Source organism: Phocoena sinus, chromosome 16 (assembly GCF_008692025.1).
Source record: "Phocoena sinus isolate mPhoSin1 chromosome 16, mPhoSin1.pri, whole genome shotgun sequence".
Taxonomy (NCBI): Eukaryota; Metazoa; Chordata; class Mammalia; order Artiodactyla; family Phocoenidae; genus Phocoena; species Phocoena sinus.
Window position 1 is genome coordinate 34,313,046 of NC_045778.1, and position 22,656 is coordinate 34,335,701.

The 22,656-nt window shown below is 37.1% G+C and overlaps 1 protein-coding gene across 5 annotated transcripts in view; it reads left to right on the plus strand.

The window, feature by feature from the left end:
• Window positions 1-22,656, plus strand: part of CCSER2 (coiled-coil serine rich protein 2) — a 160,671-nt gene that overhangs the window by 24,527 nt on the left and 113,488 nt on the right. For all 5 annotated transcript variants that reach the window (XR_004346138.1, XM_032607899.1, XM_032607902.1 and 2 more), the window contains 2 exons: window positions 9,375-10,830; window positions 11,971-12,167. Coding sequence is in view for 4 of the 5 variants with exons in the window: in XM_032607899.1 (XP_032463790.1) it covers window positions 9,414-10,830; window positions 11,971-12,167 (1,614 nt within the window). In the remaining variant the exon portion in view is untranslated. The remainder of the gene's footprint in view (window positions 1-9,374; window positions 10,831-11,970; window positions 12,168-22,656) is intronic.

Below are 22,656 nucleotides of genomic sequence, written 5' to 3' on the forward strand. Positions count from 1 at the left end.
GGGTTTAATAACCCAGTGTGGTTTGTGGAGGGGTGGGAAAAAAATCAATATCATGAATTTGGGTGCCTGTTTTACCTAGGAAAATAGGAGTTTATAAACAGAAGCTTGTACTTGTGTCAGGCTGTGTTATGCTTTATACATATAAATGCTTTTATTGCTTTTTTAAAAAATTTATTTAATTAATTTATTTGGCTGCATTGGGTCTTCGTTGCTGCACGCGGGTTTTCTCTAGTTGCGACGAGCAGGGGCTACTCTTCGTTGTGGTGTGTGGGCTTCTCATTGCGGTGGCTTCTCTTGTTGCAGAGCACGGGCTCTAGGCACGCGGTCTCAGTAGTTGTAGCTCACGGGCTCTAGAGTGCAGGCTCATTAGTTGTGGTGTATGGGCTTAGTTGCTCTGTGGCATGTGGGATCTTCCTGGACCAGGGCTCGAACCTGTGTCACCTGCATTGGCAGGCGGATTCTCAACCACTGGGCCATCGGGGAAGCCCTAAATACTTATATTGTTGATTAGAGGTAAAACTAACAAAATTCTCAGAAAATCACTGTTAAGGGATATGCTTTTCTTGCTTTCAACCTGAATTTATAAAATGCCAATTATGTGTGAGCCTATGTCCTAGGGCCACAGTGAGGAAACGGAAGAGTGAAAGGCATAGTTTGTATTCTCAAAGAACTTGGTTTCCAGTGAAGGGAACATAAACCTGGAGTGGTCTGAGGAACCCTTCTTGGCTTGTTGACAAGAAATAGGAGTACACATTCATTTGAATGCCCTACGCAGTTATTGAGTTTTACCTGAACTAAATAAATTTGGAGAGAGAGCTTTTGTGGTTGGCCAGAGGAGCTTCCAGTTCTTCTTTAGCTGCTAGTATTCTCGTTGTTCCTTAAATTAAAGTTTCAGGAAGTAATATACTTTGAATCTGCATTTAATAACATCATTTAATGTTCCCAAACCACAAATTCATTTTGAGACTAACTTCCACAAGTTGCTTTGATCCCCATCTGCCTGAGTAAAAAATTGTAGCTAGAGGACAAAAAGGTCAGCTTGATTTAAAAAAAAAAAAAAAAAGTGGGGTTTTGGGTTGATCTCGGTGTGCACTCTTTAAAACCGTGAAGAATCTGGAATGAAGTTGTTTTGTTTTAAACCTTTACTTTTGAAGGTGTTATTTTTACTTATTTAATTGCTATAATCAAGGCTTTGAATCAACTTGACATAGATGACAGCCAGAAAAAACATGGGAGAAGAGGATATGAGGGAAATGGTTGGGTAACACAAGGTAAAAAAAAAATTTTTTTTTTTTTAAATTAAATGTAGTTATCTGAATGAGAAAGCAAGTTTCAAGAAGTGACTGGTAGGGGCATGTAGTCATCAGCATTGTTGTTCAGTTAACTGCTCTTGGACTCAGTAGTGAATTTATGCCTATGTAAAATCCCTAAAATGTATGCATTTCATACCTTCTAAAAAGCTATTTGAAAAACGAAAAAAAAGAATATGAGTGGGTGGTTCCTCAGATGATAAAGTAATTGATATGAAAGAAATTTGAAAAAGAGAAAGCTCTTGTTTTTTTGCAAAAACTTCTTTAATCAATACCTAGGTTCTTTGCAGTCTTCATGCTTCTCCTCTAACCTTAGCTATCCAGTTCCTTCCTTCACTGTTGTCCCTAGCTATCAGTAAACTTCTCAGAATATTTCATTCCTTTGTCAGGAAGGCAGTCTGCCTGGATCCTGGAATCACGTAGAGTTGAACCTGAATTCTCTTAACTAATTTATGAACTTGTGAATTTGGGCAAGTGTTTTAGCCTTTCTGAATCTTGGTTTATCTGTTTAAAATAGAATGAAATCTACCACCTTATAATATTAGGAAGATTAAACAATTAACAGGGACAAAGTGGTAAGGATGTTACCTGTTATATAAGTACTCAGTAATATTTGCTCCTTCTTTTCCCTTCTTATCCAATTGTGGATTCCTTTTAAAAGCAAAAAACTTTGATTTGTAATTTTTAAAAAAAGAATTTATAAGTAGTTTTGAAAATTCTTTCAAATGTGAACTACCATACTTTAAATGTGCTCTACTTAAAAAAATTATTCTTACAGGAAGTAACTCAAAATCTCAGATATTTCCAGGCCCTGTACCAGGTATTATTCTTAGTTCAGCATTAAACTAAAGCTCACAGACAATGTTTAAAGTATTTCAGAGAAGATTATATCATTAGATGATGTAGTCAACATGTGCTTTTTCAGACTTATGACTGCATTTTTTTTTTTTTTTTTTTGCGGTACGTGGGACGCTCACTGTTGTGGCCTTTCCCGTTGTGGAGCACAGGCTCCGGACGCGCAGGCTCAGTGGCCATGGCTCATGGGCCCAGCCGCTCCGCGGCATGTGGGATCCTCCCCGACCGGGGCACGAACCTGTGTCCCCTGCGTCGGCAGGCGGACTCTGAACCACTGCGCCACCAGGGAAGCCCATGACTGCATTTTTTAATTGCTTAACCGACTGCATATCAGGAAAAGTGTAGCAAAGACAGCACAACTACTAAAATGAAGCAGATTCACAATGTCTGTTTTATTTCATTTCAGAGTTACAAGTAAGTATAGGAGAAAGTTTCATGAATATTTAAAGACAGAAGGTAGCTCATCAACAAATGAAGTGACAATATTCATAACATAAGCAAATATGGAAACTTTATAGAGTTGAGCTGTCAGATTAGCTTAGTTTTAAGACCACAGTCCAAGATGATTGATAACAATTATGTTGCAGTTATTTGTGCATTTAGAAATCAGTAAATAATCTTGATAGGAAATAGTACATTCAGGTCCTAATCTTTTTTCTCCCCTGCCATGTGATAGCACCCTAAACATTTTGTAGTAACAGTGTGTCTTTCTTGTGGGCTTATCTTGTGCCTCTAAGTTATTAATACTTAAGATGTTCTTGGGGGATAACATATATTACCCTCATTTTAGACAGTCAAGGAGAAGCATAGAAAAGTGAAAGAATAGAGTGTTCTGTTCTCAGTCTACTTGTGACTGGCAGGGAAATGTTAAAGCCTTTCTGACTCACAGATGACTCACCAGAGGACAGAATCTTTAATGTGTGTTATTTAATGATTTGCAGAATGACCCTTATATCTAATATCATTACCAGTTTTCTTATGGTCACCCTGAAAGTATTTGTAGGTCTGTAGTATGTTTTGTGGTAAAGGTCATTATCAGAAAATGAGCATGGCAGTCAATCCAGCATGGATATGCTGTCCCTTTTCCTGCTTATGGCAGATATTGCTGTTTGCAAGATTCTTTACTGCAGAGTCTAGATTTCACCTCAGAGTCCTCAACGTATTGCTCAAGGCCGCTACTACCAATCAGTCACAGGCCCACAAAATGAAATTACTTTCAGTCTTGGCTTACTATTTATTAAATTAATTTGCACTAAGATTATGAGTTTACTTAAAAGTTGAGGATCTGTCATATTTGTGATCCCATAGCAGGCACAGTTTATGCTCTCATACTTTCTTATGGGTCAAATAAACATGCACACAATATAAGACAGACTCAGCTCTATTATTGGTGTGAAGGGAATAGAGAAGGATGCAAAATTAATTTTAACTGGAAAGGTTTGTGAGTGTAATGATTTTGGACTTGGAGGGTAGGATCTTCAAGGTGGTCTTTACAACTTTAGCAAAGGCATAGAAGGTACAAAATATAGGATGGATTTGGGGAATGATAGACAATGTATCTTGGCTAGAATGTATAGTACTGCAGTGATAGGGTAGAAGCAAATAGAGAAGCTTGATCTCTGTACAGTGGGTTTTGGATTTTATTTTGTTGTTCCTGGGCCACACGTGGTTTTTAATCTATAGAATGACATGATCAGATCTGTGCTTTGAGAGAATAACTGTTTTGACAGTTTGAATAGAAATGGAGTTGGAATCTTGATAACGTAGGAAGGCTTTTTAGTAATGCAGAAAGAGATGAGGGTAAGAACTAGAATTGTGGAATGGATATGGTGAATTTAGAATAAAATTTTAAAGATAAAATTGATAAGTGAAACAATAAATTGAGGTTGAAGTCTGGAGAAATTGAAATAGTAATTTATGAAAAAATAATGTCTGTTGACTAAAAAATCCTCTTTTGTGTTTTATCCAAACTTCTATTTTTATGTCTTTTAAGTATATTTTCTGTAATATTAAACTTAATTTTAAATAATTTTTTTGGTAAGATTAAACTGTTTAAGAGTCTTGTTTGATACTGAATAAATTTTTTTAATTTTTTAAATGCAGTTTTTTAGTTAACATGTTTTAAATGGCAAAAATATGGGCATATTTAAAGTATTTAAGCAATAACGATGTAAAGGTGAAAAGTCTTCTTTTCACCTAATTCTCACTTCCCTAATGGTAATCACTATTAACAGTTTGTGTGTTTAAATATATAGGTGCACGCACATCTCTATGTTATATCCTCTGTCTGTCTGTCTATTTATCTATCTATCTGGCATGTTACTTTTATAAAAATGGGATCTAGTGTACAATTTCTCAAGTAGCAAAAACGAACATGTTCATTTTACATGCCCCAAAGAGAGTCTTTCTGTAGCACACAATAACAAGAAGCAAAAACATATAACTTGAAATTATGCTTAGTAACCAAAGTTTTAATATTCTTACTTAGAAATGATCTAGCAAGCCAGTGATTATCCACTAATTAATTCAGTTTAATATGAGTCTACGCTTTTGTTACCTTAAAGTTCTTGGAAAATTATTTGTAAGATGACATACTGTAAAACATAATTACTGTTGAAATGAAAAGTTTGTCAGAATAGTCATTCAATTTAAATACAGTTTTACATTTTCATAGTCTTAAACACTGTGTGTGAGTAATACTGGCTTATTTGATCAGTAAGCCTATATATGTTTTAGAAAGTTACTCTAATGGAATAAAGATGTATGCTTGTATTATACTTAACATTGATTTTAAAAAGCAGAAGATAAACCTATTAAACTATTTTTGTTTGCCATTTACCTTAATTATATGAACTTAGTTCTTAAAACCTTTCTGAGTTAATTTCTGTAAGAATAATTTTAAAAAATATAACACAGTTAAAATATTAGAAGATCAATTTGCTTATTTTCTGGGAATTTTGGTAATATTCAATTTATAAAAATAGTGCATATTATAAGCCAGTCGGAACAGAGCTGCTTTTAAGAGACTTTATAGGGCTTCCCTGGTGGCTCAGTGGTTGAGAGTCCGCCTGCCGATGCAGGGGACACGGGTTTGTGCCCCGGTCTGGGAAGATCCCACATGCCGGGGAGCGGCTGGGCCCGTGAGCCATGGCCGCTGAGCCTGCGCGTCCGGAGCCTGTGCTCCTCAACGGGAGAGGCCACAACAGTGAGAGGCCCGCGTACCGCAAAAAAAAAAAAAAAAAAAAAAAAAAAAAAAAGATAGGTAAACAAAAGAGATAAGTGAACAGGTGACTAATGAATCAGATTCTTCTTTTTCTCTCACCCAACACAGATCTGTATAAACCATTAATTTGTTTACAGAGATTACTGAATGACAGTCCATAAAATCAAATTCTGAATCATTGTTATCACCAACAGAGAATAACTTATTGACCATAAATAAACTAAAAACAAAAACAAAATTAGAAGAGAGGAAAGTTAAAATAGAAAGCACAGTTAACAAAGTTCTATTGCTGTTCTTAGTTCACTTCTGGGAGACAAGAAATGTCTGGGCTTGAGCTGCCTGTGAGGTATATGTACTATTTTGGCAAAGAAGTTACCTAGCTCTGTCAGGTGAATCCACTGGGTATCTTGGTGGAATTTCCAAAACTACTAAGGATAAATTTTAGAAGAGAATTAAATCATGACTCTTATTCAGATATCAAATGGACATGTTAAAGGTTTTATTTATCTAATCATTAATGAGGGAGTCAGATATGTTATAGCTGGTTCAAGGGAGAATGCAAAGGACACGTACATTTATAGATCAGGAATATTGAAGTGAATTTGCAAAGCTGGCTTCTTCCATCATGGTGGAGAGAAGTCAACTGAAATGGGCAGAATTTATTTGCATGTCTGTAGACAAGAATTGTGTGCTTTACCATTAGTTTTCTATATGTTAACCTCTATCTTTACAGAGTGGTAAAATAGTCCAATGACAGTTCCTGTAGGATTAAATTATCCCTAGAAGCTGCAGCATTTCATCAGAAGGATCTTTTTTGCTTATTCAAAAGTCTTAAAATTTTCTTTACAAAATGATTTTTTTCAATCTGCATTCCCAGAGAATTATTTCTTTATCCTTGACGTTTTATTAATTTAATTTAGATATGTATTTGGATCTGTGGTTTATTGTATTTTTCCTTTCCTTTTGTAGATTTTCTTTACCTTTATTTTAGGGCTATTTTCTATCATGTCTACCTGCTTTTTCTCTTCTATTTGTTTAGTTATTCTACTTCAGGGATACTAAGTATATTTCTGTTTAGTCTCTGTCCTACTTATTCTATCTGATTGCCTTGGTATCTCTGTCTGTTTTTCTCCTCAGTACTTAGGAGATTTTTCTTATGATTTTTCTTCTTGCCATTAGTTTGATTTTCAGTGTTTGGTTCTTTTTCTTGCTTTTTTTTCAAATTCATTTTTCTTAATTTTCTTAGCTCCATAGCTTTTCTTTTCAACTTACCTGTTTTGTCTTTTTATCTTTGAGCTTTTGATTTATTAAATGTATGTGCTTATTAGGTTGTTTTCTGTTACAAAGAACTCATTGGGGATTTCCTTATTTTCCTGTGTTATATTTGCTTTCAGACTAGGTTCTTCTTTTCTTTCCTCTTCTTTCCACCCTCTTGTTTATACAGTTGCATGGCCTTTTCTTTATATCTTGCTAGGTAAAGACTTGGATAGTGAAGTCAAGACTTTGTATCTGCCCTGATATAACATGGGTGAATTCTCCTTGATGCCATCCTCATCTTAGCTGTGACTTTGTCTCCTCCTTTTACTGTACCCCCTCAATACATCTTTTGAGCAGTGTGTTTTATTCTCTGTCTGCTTCTCTGTAGTTGAAGGATATAAGGTGGTGGTGGGGGGAGAGTTCTTCTGGGGCTCCAGGCTCTCCTGTCTCCTTAGATTTTGTTAAGTGTCCTGTACTGGCCTTATTCCATCCTGCCGAGGGTGTAGTACATTTCTAGGGGCTTCAGACCCTTTCCTTAACTCAGAAGAATGCCTTGGAAGTCAACAGGTTTCTGGTGGCCATTCTGCCTGTCTCAGCTTAGGTTTTAAAGCTTCTGTGCTGAAAGGTGTTCTCCTGGACTTTTCTAGGGCATGCCAAAGCAGGTCTTTCTATCCAAACCGGAGGATCTTTATTAAAATATTAAAATATTTATATATTAAAAATTCAAATTTCAAGTTTTATGAACTCACCAATTTTTCTCATTATTGCTTCTAGGCAGTGTAATCAGGCTAGGAGCCAGATCACACTGTGCAGAATCTTTTTCTGGTCCACTACTTTTTTAAAGTTTAGAGATGTTTAGTTTAAGCATTTTCTTGTTCGACTGTAGCTGGTGGATTTTTGGCTGAAAAATGAAACACACATATGTATAGTCTGTGTCTTTTTAAAAAAATTAATTAATTTTATTTATTTATTTTTTGGCTGCTTTGGGGTCTGCACGTGGCCTTTCACTAGTTGTGGTGAGCGGGGCTACTCTTTGTTTCAGTGCACGGGCTTCTCATTGCGGTGGCTTCTCTTGTTGAGGAGCACGGGGCTCTAGGCACGGGGCTTCTGTAGTTGTGGCTCGCGGGCTCTAGAGCGCAGGCTCAGCAGTTGTGGTGCATGGGCTTCACCGCTCCGTGGCGCGTGTGGACTTCCCGGACCAAGGCTTGAACCCTTGTCCCCTGCATTGGCAGAGCAGATTCCCAACCACTGTGCCACCAGGGTAGCCCTAGTCTGTCTCTTTTTTTTTTTTTGTGCGATACGCGGGCCTCTCACTGTTGTGGCCTCTCCCATTGCAGAGCACAGGCTCCAGATGCGCAGGCTCAGCAGCCAGGCTCACGGGCCCAGCCGCTCCATGGCATGTGGGATCTTCCTGGACCAGGGCACGAACCCATGTCCCCTGCATCGGCAGGTGGCTCTCAACCACTGCACCACCAGGGAAGCCCGTGTTACACCATTTTTATATAACCACAGTGAACATATAGTGACCATATTATATTTTTCTGTTAATGTTAGGGCATTTTAATATTGTATCTCATTTTTGTAATCTCATCAGATGACATAATTTATTAAAGTTACATAGAGGACACTTTTTATTTTTATGCTCTTTTGTGTTCATTGAACCTTTTGTTGTTTTTATTACCTTTAAAATAATTTGAGGGACTTCCCTGGTGGTGCAATGGATAAGACTTCACGCTCCCTATGCAGGGGTCCTGGGTTGGCGATCCCTGGTCAGGGAACTAGATCCCGCATGCATGCTGCAGCTAAAGAGTTCGCATGCCACAACTAAGGAGCCTGCCTGCTGCGACTTAAGACACGGTGCAACCAATATAAAGAAAAAAAATTGAGAGGTGAGATTAATGGACTAATCAATGTTATTAATTCATTATACTTCTCACCCTGACACTAACTGTAATGTATGTTTATATTACTGGATAGAAATCCTTTTGAGATATTTGCTTAAAATGACAGCTGATATTTCAGCCTTGATGCCAGAAGAATTATTTCGTGCTGTTGGATTCTTTATCTACATCCTTCTCGTAACTTTAATAATGAAAGTTTTAAATTGTATTCCAGTTTTTATAAGATCAAGTGCACTTAAAAAAAAAACCAGGGCTTCCCTGGTGGCGCAGTGGTTGAGAGTCCGCCTGCCGATGCAGGGGACACGGGTTTGTGCCGTGGTCCGGGAAGATCCCACGTGCCGCGGAGCGGCTAGGCCCGTGAGCCATGGCCGCTGAGCCTGCACGTCTGGAGCCTGTGCTCCGCAACGGGAGAGGCCACAACAGTGAGAGGCCCGCGAACCCCCCCCCCAAAAAAAACCAAAGTCACGTTTTTATTTTTGAAGGAAATAATATTACCCAAAATGGAAAAATAATTTGGATTGGAAATTGGAAGATGTGCTGTAGAAGTGTTATTTTTTAATACAAATTTGATAGTCTAATTTTATTATTTCTGGATGTTGCTATCATCATCCATGGCCCAAGTTAATAAAAGGGTTTACAAAAATGTTTATTTTCTTCTAACATAAAGTTATTAATTAGTGTAATCAGTATTTATTAAGAGTTCTGTAGGAATTATGAGTAACTTTTGGTTTTTGCTGCATTTATTTAAGAATATGCATTCATATTATATAATAATCCATGTAATTATCCTTATTTAGAAATGTTTAATCTGCTTTTTTGTCTCCTCAGATTTTGTCAAATTTTAAGAACAAATGCACCATATAGCTCATGGAAGAAAAAACACAAATCAAGACTTTTTTGGGTTCCAAGTTGCCAAAGTATGGAACAAAACCTGTAAGAAGTACACTGCAGCCAATGCCAAATGGAAAACCTGTTAATTTATTGGGAACTTCCAAGAGTAGCAATGCCAAAAGTTACATCAAAAATAATGGCTCTGATTGTTCATTGTCCCATTCATTTAATTGGAGAACGGCAAATAAATACCAGTTTAGTGCACAAAGTCCTGAAGAGCCTAACGGTACTCAGAGTTCACATGATAAAGAAATTGATCCTGAAAAACATGCACCTGCTCAAGGAATGTTTGATAAAAATGGGATGAAGGGAGGTTTGAAAAGTATTTCTTTACTCACATCAAAGTTAGCAAAGACATCTACTATGTTTGTGTCATCTGCAGAAGAGTTAAACCAAAAGTCTTTGTCTGGACCATCTAATTTGGGTAAATTCACCAAAGGCACATTATTAGGAAGGACTTCATATGCTTCAGTCAGTGCTCCAAAGTCGCAGTTGAATGGATTTTATGGAAACCGATCAGCTGGTAGCATCCAAAGGCCTAGAGCAAACTCCTGTGCCACCAGAAGCAGTTCTGGAGAAAGCTTAGCACAATCCCTAGATAATATTAAATCTCTTGCTTGTGAAAAAATGGTTAGGTCACAGAGTTTTTCACATTCCATTCAGAATTCATTCCTTCCACCTTCATCTATAACCAGATCACATTCCTTCAATAGAGCTGCAGATCTTACAAAGCCTTATCAGAATCAACAGCTACCCATTAGAGTGCCTCTGAGGTCAAGTATGCTAGCAAGAAATTCTCGGCAGTCAGAAGTACTCAATGGGAATGAACATTTAAGGTATGGATTTAATAGGCCTTATGCTGCTGGTGGAAAGAAGTTGGCTTTACCAAATGGCCCGGGTGTAACTTCCACTTTGGGTTATAGGATGGTTCATCCCTCTCTACTGAAATCTGGCCGGTCTCCATTTTCTGGGACTATCACAGTTGATGGTAATAAAAATTCACCGGCTGACACATGTATAGAGGAAGATGCTACACTTGTGGCTAAGGACAGAGCTAAGGATAAGGACCAAGAACTAATTGAAAATGATAGTTATAGAACAGAAAATGACCAGACCATGAAACATGATACTAAAATTAGATACCTGGGTGATGATGTGGATGACATTTCATTGTCTTCTCTGTCATCTTCTGATAAGAATGATTTAAGTGAAGACTTCAGTGATGATTTTATAGATATAGAAGATTCCAACAGAACTAGAGTAACTCCAGAGGAAATTTCTCTCAAAGAAGAAAAGTGTGAAAACGAACCACCAAAGGATATATTTGATTCCCCCAAGGAAAATGAAAAATCCTTCAGTAAAACTGATGAGTGGATAGATACAAGTGTCTCTGGTAAATATTAATGTCCTTAATTTTTTTTGCTTTCTCCTAGATAATAGAACTGAATTTCCATTTAGGATTATCTTCTGATTAATACCAGGATACTAACAATTTCATGGAAGGATGGATCTAGACAAAATTGGAATGGGGCAACATTTACCTTCCTTGTGAATTTTGTCCCTTGTTCTATTTTTCATGCTAAAACAACATCCATAAAAATATTCATTCCCTTATGGTATTTTACCTTTGCTCTTCTTTGTCACACACAGGCTTATCCCTGCTTGCTTCAAAATTATTTTTTTCTCTGCTTCCTCCAATCAGTGGCAGCCTGTTTTAAACCATCTCTTCCTTTAGGGTAGTAGATCACTACTATTTGTTAAGAGTAAAGCTGTACCAAAGGGTAAATGGACTAATATAGGTTATGTCAAATCTAATGAATTTTTTTATCCTAGGCAATTTTAATTTTTTTTAAGGAAGAGTTAGATTTCTTGCTTAGTAGACTTAATAGTTAAACTTTCAGAGGAGCTTAATTTTTTTAATTGAGAGAGAGATAGCACCTGTTAAACATTTCTTCTTATACTTGGTAATCCTGGTGCTAAATACTGGAGAAAATATATCTCTGTGCCCATCTGGCCTGAAAAAGGAACAAACTGACGGTTTGGGTATAGGCATGTAGTCTGGTTGAAGGACTAGGCCATCCCTGGAGATATGCATAAACCCTTGACTGCCTGAGGGTCTTCTAGTTAGGAGTGACTACTGGAGTAAGTTATTTCCTTATAAGGAGTCAACTGCAAGATTAAATGATATACACAGAGTAAAGAGTTTCCTGGGCAGTGCTTAAAAATAAATATCTTAGGAAATATTCAAAGAATATGAGGCTTTATGTACATTTCTAGAAATATTGCAGAAGTGAAAGATGACTCAATGAATTTTCTTTATTGGGAAATATTTCAGTAGTTTATTTTTAAGATTTTGCATCTTGATTTTTTTATTGTTTAGATTTAGAAGATTCTAGTTATGAATACTTTTTTGCCAACTTTTTTGCTATAATATATCAAATTATTAAAGCTTATATTTTTTGAACCTGAGAAATAATTATATTTTTGTGAATTAATAACTTTTTTTTCCTCTCTTTTAAAAAATCACCTGAAGACAGGAGTGAATGTTCAAAACATGCTTCTGGAAACAACTTGATTTCACCAGATACAGATTACAGAGCTGGTTCTTCATTTGAACTCTCTCCATCTGATAGCTCTGATGGAACGTACATGTGGGATGAAGAGGGCTTGGAGCCCATTGGAAACGTCCACCCAGTTGGGAGCTATGAGTCCTCTGAGATGAACAGCATAGTATGTATGGATTTATATACCATTTTGGAACATTTTGTTTACTTTGCTATAGAGAGACTTGGGATATTGATTGGATTTTTTAAGTTTATGAACTAACTTTCCTAGTTTGAGAAATGGGGATTCATATCTCTTAAAGGCCTACAAAACATCTGGTCTTAATACATAATAAAGCACATATTTGTATAACATAGCACGAGTTAAATATGTTCTCATACACATTCATAATGTAGTTGACCCTTGAATAACATGGGTTCGAACTACAAGGGTCCACTTATATATGAATCTTTTTCAATAGTAAAAATACTACAGTACTACACAGTCTGTGGTTGGTTGAATTTGCGGATGCGGTAATGCGGGTAGGGAGGAACAGTGTATATATATAGAGGGCCGATTGTAAGTTAAACGTGGATTTTCAACTGTGTGGAGGGTCAGCACCTCTAACCCCATGTTTTTCAAAGGTCAGCTGTATGTAAATAAATACACACACATATTCATATGGACACACTGTACTGTTCAGGTTAAGCTAGGCTAGTGGTTCTCAGTAGGGGAAGGCAATGTCTGGAGACATTTTTGGTTGTCACATTGAGGGATGCTGCTGGCAACTAATGGGTAGACACTGGGATACTGCTTAACATCCTGTAATGCACAGCATAGCACCCACAACAAAGATTTATCCAGCCCAAGATGTAAATAGTGCTGCTGATGAGAAATCCTGGGCTAGGCTGTGCTGAGGTAACATTCTCAGTGCCAACTCTCAGTGACTTAACACAATAAAAGTTTATTTTTTACTCTTAAAATGTCTATTGTAGGTCTGGACAACTCTCTAGGGCAACTGTCTTCAGTGTTCCAAGCTGCTTTGATCTTGGGGCTCTTTTGAGACCCTTTGTCACTCTGGTAACGAGGATCTCACACATGCAGTTACTGGCAGAGGGTCTCACACATGCAGTTACTGCTGTGGCCTGCAGGTGGCATATGGCACTTTTACTCACAACATACTGACTGGAACTAATCTTATGTACTGAGTGGGCAGGAAGTATAATTTTCCTGTGTGCCTGGTAGGCGAGGGCACCAGATATGAATGAGCACTAGAGGACCTACCATATATTTATACATGCATATTTTAAGAAAAATTGCAAGTAATGTGGATTATATGCCATGTGAGTAAAGTATAGTTTGTGTGATTAAAGTTATTCCCTGTAGTTACTGAGTATATAAAATCAATTTTCCAGTAGTTGTATGGGAAAATTGGTAGTTTTTGTGGTATATTAAATTCCAGGTAGACTTCAGGTGATGTAATTTTCACAGGTTTATTCATATAAACCTGTGACTTGGAAAAAAATAAACGTTGTTACCAGAGGCTTGTTAAATTGCACAGACATGGAGAGGGCACGTACGTAATTTAGAGGCAGCATCTCTTATTTCGTTAGATAAAGGAAGTTCAGAAAAGATTACGGTTTAGTGCCTTATGTGCTCTCTTACTAGGACTTTTTAAGCGAATATGATTGAAGTTGAAATGACCATTGTGTCCAGTAGATGACAGCAGTCAGCTGCCTAGTACCTGACATTTTTCAGACAGTTCACTGTTCCTGTAACATAAATGATGAAATAGCCTCTGGAAGACTTCAGTACACATCTGAATTGACCATTAGTCTCTAAGATCCATGAATTTCCTCCTTGATCATTTGGCTTGTGTGTATGGGATGGGAGACTACAAAAGTGTTCATTCTGTGCTTTGGAACGGAATGGTGTCTGTCATTCTCTTTGGATCTAAGAAGAAGATAGTCTGAGAAAGGATGGTGAATTGATGGTAAAAGTTGAAAAGAGTGTGTTAAGATCTACTGTGATAGTGGATTTACCATTTATGCTCTAAAATTCTATCAGCTGTTTGCTTTTTTCTATTTTAAATTAATTTTGTTACATGTGTACCTGTTTAGAATTGTTTCCTTGGTGAATTGGACTTTGAGTCATTGTTTAGTGAACCTCTCTAACCCTCATTATGCTTTTTGTCTTAAGGCCTCTTTTTTTTCAGAATTAGCATATTTTACCAGTTTTATTTATATATTTTCTATCCTTTCACTATCAGTTCTTTTGATATATAATAGGTTATTATTTTTTAAAAAATACAATCTGGGCTTCCCTGGTGGCGCAGTGGTTGAGAATCCGCCTGCCAATGCAGGGGACACGGGTTCGTGCCCCGGTCCGGGAAGATCCCACGTGCCACGGAGCGGCTGAGCCCGTGAGCCATGGCCACTGAGCCTGCGCGTCCGGAGCCTGTACTCTGCAACGGGAGAGGCCACAGCAGTGAGAGGCCCGCGTACCGCAAAAAAATTTAAAATAAATAAATAAAAAATACAGTCTGTCTTTTGTTTTTAACTGGTGAGTTTGGTCCTTTATGTTTGCATTTATTGATATACTTGGAATTAACTCTGTTATCTTATATTTTTATTTAAATTATCTCACTTTTTCTGTTTCTTCTTTCTCCTTTTTCTAAAATAGTATATCTAACTTACCCCAAAAGAACTTTAGCCTGTTCTCATTTTCCTTTGTCTCTCCATTGCCTCCTTTGTGTCACCAAAGACATTTCCTAATCTTGTGTCCTTCTCCACAAGCACCACTATGGTGGTTCTTTACAACAGTGCTCATTCCAGTCCAGGTTGAGGTTAGGAGCCTTCACTAGAATGTGAGTCAGCTGTGTCCACAACTAACAGTTTAGTTGAAATCCATTGTTTAGTTCAGCTGACTTTCTCTTTGAAGAAAGCAGTGTGTTGATGCAGTCTGGTGCAAGCTCCTTATCTTGTCATAGGTCCTCACAGTTTGTAGACGGACTACTTTGCATAGCACTTGTCTAGAATCTAGGCTTTTGTTTTTTGCTTAAATATTGACAGTGGTTTGTTGAGGTATAATTTAAATACAATAAAATATACAAGTCTTTTGCATATCGCATAGGGAATTTTGAAAATGTGTATACTTGTTTAACAGTCATCCACATTTATGATATAGAATATTTCCAGCACACCAGAATATTTCTTGTGCTCTTCAGTCATTCTGTTACCCCACCCCAGGAGCAACCACTGTTCTGATTTCTATTGCTGTAGCTTAGTTTTGCCTATTCCTGAATTCAATATGAGTAGAATTATAGACATGTGTTATTTATATCTGGCTTCTTCCAATAAATGTTATATGCATATTTGTTAGTTGTTTGCTCATTCTTCTTGTTACATAATAATCCATTGTGTGAATATATTATAAGTTATTTTATTCTGCTATTGATGGACATTTAGATTGTATCTGGTTTTGGGCTACTGCTTCTGCTGTGAAGATTTTGCATCATGTTTTTTGGTGAACATTTATGCATTTCTGTTCACAAAATATGTAGGAGAGGAATTGCTGGATTATAGTGTATACTTATGTCTATAGCTTTAGATGCTTTCAGTTTTCCAAAGTGGTTGTATCCGTTTAAACTCTCACTAGCAGTAAATAAGCATTCCCGAAATTCCACTTTCTAGTTTATACTTTATGTTGTCTGTTTTTTTTTTTTGCATTTTTGCTATTCTGGTGGGGGTATAGTAGTATTGCATTGAGATTTTTGTCCTGTGGTTTGTGGTAACTACTTGTTTGCCATTAGTATATACTCTTCTGTGAAGTGCCTTCTGTTGGGCTTTATGTATTTTTTCTTAATTGTTTTGTAAAAATCCTTTATATATTTTGGATATAAATTTTATATATATACACACATATACACATATGTGTATACATTTTTATATATATGGATTGCTTTTAAAACCTTTTAATAGTGTCTTTTGATGAGTAGAATTTAACAATTTAACATTTTTCCTTTATTATTAGCACTTTTTGCACTGTGAGAATTTTTTGTCTACTCTAAAGTTATGAAGGTATATTCCAGTGTTGTTGGTTTTTTTTGTGGTATGGAGGCCTCTCCTGTTGCAGAGCACAGGCTCCAGACGCTCAGGCTCAGCGGCCATGGCTCACGGGACCAGCCGCTCCGCGGCATGTGGGATCTTCCTGGACCGGGGCATGAACCCGTGTCCCCTGCATCGGCAGGCGGACTCTCAACCACTGCGCCACCAGGGAAGCCCCCAATGTTTATTTTTAAAAGCTTTGTTTTTTAACCTTTCATATTAAGGTCTACAAGCCATCTGGGAATTATTTATGTGCATGATACGAGGTAGAAGTCAAGATTAATTTTTTTTTCTTTATTTTGGAAAAGTCATATTTTTCCTACTGTACTGCAGGGTTTTCTTTGTCCTAAGTCAGTAATTGTATCTATGTATTTCTTGCCTCTCTTTTAGTTCATTGGTCTCTTTGTTTATCCTCGTGTCAGTGCTACACTGCTTTAATTGTTGTAGCTTTAAAATAAGTATTGACGTCTGGTAGTGTAAGTCTTCTAGTTTTGTTCATTTCCAAGGTTTCCCTAGTTGGCTTTTTGTAATCTATTTAAATGTTAGAATGAGTTTGTCAGTTTCTACAAAGAACCTATAGGGATTTTGAATGGGATTGCATTGAATTTATAGATCAATTTGGGGAGAAATGACATATTTACTATAGTGAGTCTTCTACTTTATGGGTGTGGTCTGTTCCTCCATTTATTTGGGACTTTAAGAAATATTTATTGCTAACATTTTGTACTTTTCTGTAAAATTTTATACATATTTGCATTATTTTTAGGTATTTGATTTGGTTGCTATAAATGGTACCACTTTAAACATTTTATTTCCTGATTTTTATATTTTGACCTGTTTTTTCAGTGACCTTGGTAAATCCACTTACTAGTTTTGATAATTTGCCTGTGAATGTTTTTGGAATTTCTACATATACTATACAGTGATACTATTTGCAAAGGCTCAACATCCCTCCTAACCCCCCCTCCCACCCCACCCTTTATTGCACTGGTTAGAACCTCCAACATAATGTTGAATTGAAATGGTGATAGAATTTTAGGAAAATTTTAATAGCTCACCATTAATATTTGTGTGTGTGGATATGTGTGTGTGTGTGTGGGGGGGGTTGTAGATAGTTTTCATCAGATTAAAGAAATTCCCTTTTACTTTATTTGCTGAATTTCTGTTGTGAGTGAATGTTAATTTTGTTATCAAACACTTTCTCTACATTTATTGAAATGATTAAATTATTATTATTATTATTTCTGTTAGTGTGGTAGATTGCATTTCTTTTTTTTTTTTTTGGGCTGTGCTGTGCCACTTGCAGGATCTTAGTTCCCCGACCAGGGACTGAACCCATGCCCCCTGCAGTGGAAGTGTGGAGTCCTAACCACTGTACTGCCAGGGAATTCCCTAGATTGTATTTATTGATTTGCAAATATTAAACCACCTTTCCATCCCTGGAATAGATTTACTTGGCACTTGAGTGTGATGTACTATCCTCTTATAATAATAAATGTTGTTTAACATTTATTATAAACTTGATTTCCTAATATTGAATATGTATTTATGTTCTTTTTTTTGCATTTATGTTCATGAGCAAGATTGTTTTGTAATTTTTCTCTTTTTTTGCGGGGGAGTGGTATTCTTGTGGTGTTCTGGTATAAGGGTTATGTTGGCTTTATAAATGGGTTGAAAAGTGTTACTTTTTTTTTTTTCCTTTGAAGAGTTTATGTACAATTCATGTGGCTTCTTCCTTAAATGTTTAAAAGAATTCACCAATGAAACCTTTTGGACCTGGAGTTTTCTTTGGGAAAAGAATTTTAAGAACAGATTTAATTTTTAAAATAGATGTTGGCCCATTAAGGTTTATATATATATTTCTTCTTGTGTTGGTTTTGAGAACTTGTCCATTTCATCTAAGATGTCATTTGTTGGTGAAGGTTGTTCAGGATTATCTTATTTTTTTTAAACATCCTTATGGTCTTGTAGTGATGTTCACTTTTTCTTTCCTGATTACTGATTCCTGCTAATTCATTCATTAGCACCCTAGTAGCAAATATAAAAATGAGTTTCTTCTAATGTGTCTTACTTTAAAACATGAATTCTAAACCATGTTATATAGGCCATCTTTTTTTTTTAACCTTTAATGCATTTATGTATCTGTGGATAATACATGATATTGTTTTGTATGTCTGTTTTACAACTTAATATAAGTGATACATGATGTTCTGTGATTTTTTTTTTTACTCAGTTTTATGTCTTTGTGGTACATGTGTATTTATATTATAGGTCTATTTCATTTATTTTTACTACTGTATAATATCATTTAAATATACCATTCTTTTGCTCTCCGTTCCTCTGCTGATGGACATTCAAGTTATTCCTCACTGATAATATCAAGACAATGCAGCAGTGAACATTCTTACTCATGTTTCTTTGATCATATACGTCAGAATTTCTCTAGGGTATAAACCTAGGGATAGCATTACTGGATCAGAGGATCTGTGGATATTCAGCTTTACCAGATGCTGCCAAATATCTTCCTAAAAGGGTTCTACTAATTTATACTTTGCAGCAGTGAATGAAAATTTCTCCTGCTCCTCATCTTAGCCCACTTGCTATTATCTGACTTTAAAATTTTAGCCAGTCTGTTGAGTGTGAAATGATACTCATTTTAATTTGCATCTATATCACTATTAATTTTATAATTTTTTCATATATTTACTGGTTGGTTTCCTTTTCTGTGTATTACTTATTTATTGATTTTTCTACTGAGTTGTTTGTCTTTTTCTTATTGATAAGAAAAAGTTTCTTGTGTGGTCTGAATTTAATTCTTGTTAAATGTGTCACAAATATCTTCTCTCAGCCATTGGCTTCTGACTTTTTTTGTTGCCTTTACCATGTATAGTTTTAAATTTTCATGTAATTAAATTTAGTAATGTTTTTCTTTATGGTTTTTACTGTGTATGTGTGTGTGTGTGTGTGTGTGTGTGTGTGTGTGTGTGTGTAATAAAGACAAGAGCCAGGGCTCTGAGACAGGTTAGATTAAAAATCCCGTCACTGTCATGTACTAGTTGTACATCTTTGGATTCTCTGTTCCTTTTTTTTTTTTTAATAAAATGGAGATAATAACAGTACATATCTACAGGGCTGATATTAGGAAGTACATGCGTGAATGTTTTAACAGCTATGTGATAATGGTTGTTGAGTATTTTGAGTATCATCTCGGACTACCCCCTGGAATTGCTGTGAACCTTAAGTAAGGTCATACATATAAAATACTTAATGCCAGGGAAATAGCAAGAGCTCAACAAATGTTAGCCATTTATTATTTTCCTGTTGTCTTCATTTTTTTACATTTAAGACTTTAATCCATCTGAAGTTGGTATGAGGCATAATAATTTACCCTCAGTAATATTCTTTCATAATATACTTGCTGTGCAAAAAAGACTTAACACAGCAGGCCTGAGATTGCCTATTCCTTAGCTGGCCCTTTGCTGGTAAACAGTTCCCTTACTGTGATACAAAACCTTCCCTAAGTGATAAAGAGTGGTTCACTGTGCCTCAGCTGTGTATGTGGTTTATGCTGTGTACCTGCTTTCCTTCTGGGGTTCTGGAGTTTTGGTATGTCCTAGGCAGAGGGTGCCCATGTCACCAGCCCTCAATAAAAACAACCGAATTTCTTAGGAACATCTGTAATAGACAACACTTTTCATGTATTGTTACAACTTGTTGCTTGAGGAATTAAGCACACGCTGCGATTCCACTGGGAGAGGACTCTTGGAAGCTTATACATCGTTTCTTCAACTTCGTCCCATGTGCCTTTTCCTTTTTTTTTTTTTTTTTTTTTTTTTGCGGTACGCAGGCCTCTCACTGTTGTGGCCTCTCCTGTTGTGGAGCACAGGCTCTGGACGCGCAGGCTCAGCAGCCATAGCTCACGGTCCCAGCCGCTCCGTGGCACGTGGGATCTTCCCAGACCCTTCCACGGGCATGAACCCATGTTCCCAGCATCAGCAGGCAGACTCTCAACCACTGCGCCACCAGGGAAGCCCCAACCTTTTCCTTTTTAAATTTTGTTTCGTGTCCTTGTGCTGAAACAAATCTTAGCTGTGAATATCTATGACTGCTGAGTCCTGTGAGTCCTTGTGAACCATCTAACCTGGGGGTGGTCTTGAGGACTCTGACATAGGTACTGATTTGAAGTTATCTTTGTTTGCTGCAGTAAGTATATTTTTAATTTATCATCTTTTGTATTTTTATAATAATCCTTTGAAGTAGCTATCGACCAGTTACTAACTCTTGCTTCAGATTTGGATAAGTTTAGATGCGTTGAGTAAACTGATATTGATAGGTTGGGAACTAGCTTGCTGACTGTTGTACTCTCGGTCCGGTATTCTTGTTTTTCAGCCTTATATCTACTCAGGATAACTGAGCATTTTAAAACTCAGGAAACTTTTAGTCGACATTTAACTTTTTTGAACATGAAATACAGCATTTTTTTTGTTAGTAAATATTGTCCGAATCATATTGTATGTGAACAATTAGAGGCAAAAACATTTTCACTGTTGTACAGCAAATCGCAACCCTCTTTGCTGTGGTGCTGTGACCAATATAAGAGCTTTCATTGCAGAGGAATTGAATTACAATGTCACAATGACTGATTTCCTAACACTGATATATTTAGGGATTGATAATTTTAAATCATCACATGGAGTGCTTTTATTTTTGGAAGGATTTTTATGGAAGGCTAAAGAAGTGGTTGAACCAGATTTTTCCTGAAAGTGTCTAGCTTTATTTTTCTATTTTATCAGCCTTGACTTATGTTCACATAGTAGGCAGGTTTAACCTTATCATTTAAATAGAAACTTTTTTACTTTGAAATGTAGATTCAAATTCTTGCTTGAATGCTTTTGACACATCAGTAAGTAGTTACGCCTCATGATGCTAACACGTTTTATTACACATTTTTTTCCTGTGTTTTACTAAGGGAACAGCTGGCTAGATTTGGGTTTCTACCTTCGTGGCTGATGTTGCTAGACTTTATTGAGACTTAAATGTATGCTGAATATCATAATATTCTTAGCAGTAATTTATGTGGGAATAGGACTCCCATAGGTGTTTTTGCACTGAATTTTGGAATTTTCTGTGGTCTAGAAATGTAGCAGAGGAATACTAGAATATCAAATTTGGTTTTTATTTTTCGTATTTAGTTTTATTGGCTTTAATTTCTGTTTCCTGTTTCTTTGGGGTATATTAACAGGGACCAGCAAGCTACAGCCTTGAGGCTGCCCACCCTTTTTTTTTTTTTTTTGTGGTACACGGGCCTCTTACTGTTGTGGCCTCTCCCGTTGCGGAGCACAGGCTCCGGACGCGCAGGCTCAGGCTCAGCGGCCATGGCTCACGGGCCTAGCCGCTCCGCAGCATGTGGGATCCTCCCGGACAGGGGCATGAACCCGTGTCCCCAGCATCGGCAGGCGGACTCTCAACCACTGCGCCACCAGGGAAGCCCCACCCATTTTTGTAAGTAAATTTACGTATATGTAAAGTTTAATTTACATGTAGTCTGTGGCTGCTTTCATGCTACTGTGGCACTATTAAGTAGTTACAATAGAGACTATTGTACACAAACCTAAATATTTACTATCTGGGCTTTGAGAAGACGTTTGCTGACCCCTACATTAGAACACTGAAGATAATTTTAAAGATTCAGAAATTAACTTTTTAAACCAATGAAAAGTCTATGGAAAATTTTTAGGCATTTAGTTTTCTCTTTGTTGTCATTGCTACGCCGTTCTTCCTCTGACCCCCAGTGGAAGGTATCCATCAATCCATTTAACATATTTGAGTGACCATCATGTGCAGAGCACTGAGGATACAGTGATCAAGACAGCTGTAGGATCTGTTTCCGTGCTTATATTCTATTAAGGCACATGTAGTTGAAATATTTAGCTAACTCATTATCTTCAAGCGATATGTGGAGAAAGTGCTACAAAGGAGAATTACAAAGTGTGAAAGTGTATTATTGGAAAACCTGGTCTGGTGTGAGTGTAAGGTAAGGCTGTTTCAGGAAATGATGTTTAGGCTTAGTTGGCCCAGGGATACAGTAGGTAAAAAGGGAGAATGTCAGATGTTTTAGTAAACGGCATATGGAAATGCCTTGAAGTAGGAAGGGATCATGGAGTGTTTGGGGAAATATGAGAAGGTCAGTATGGCCTGAGCACTGACACAGAGGGGAGGAGTGGCAGGAGAGAGGAGGCTATTAGTATAGAGCTTTTATGGAGCACAAAGGGTTTGAATCTTTATCCTAAAAACTGAAGGGGAGCTGTTGGAGGATTTTAAGCTGGAAAGGGACATAATTTGATTCACATTTTAAAAACGCTTTGTATAAAGATTGAATTAGGGGGCTTCCCTGGTGGCGCAGTGGTTAAGAATCTGTCTGCCAATGCAGGGGACACGGGTTTGAGCCCTGGTCCGGGAAGGTCCCACATGCCGTGGAGCACCTGGGCCCGTGTACCGCAGCTGCTGGGCCTATGCTCTGGAGCCCGCAGGCCACAACTGCTGAGGCCTGTGCTCCTGGAGCCCGTGCT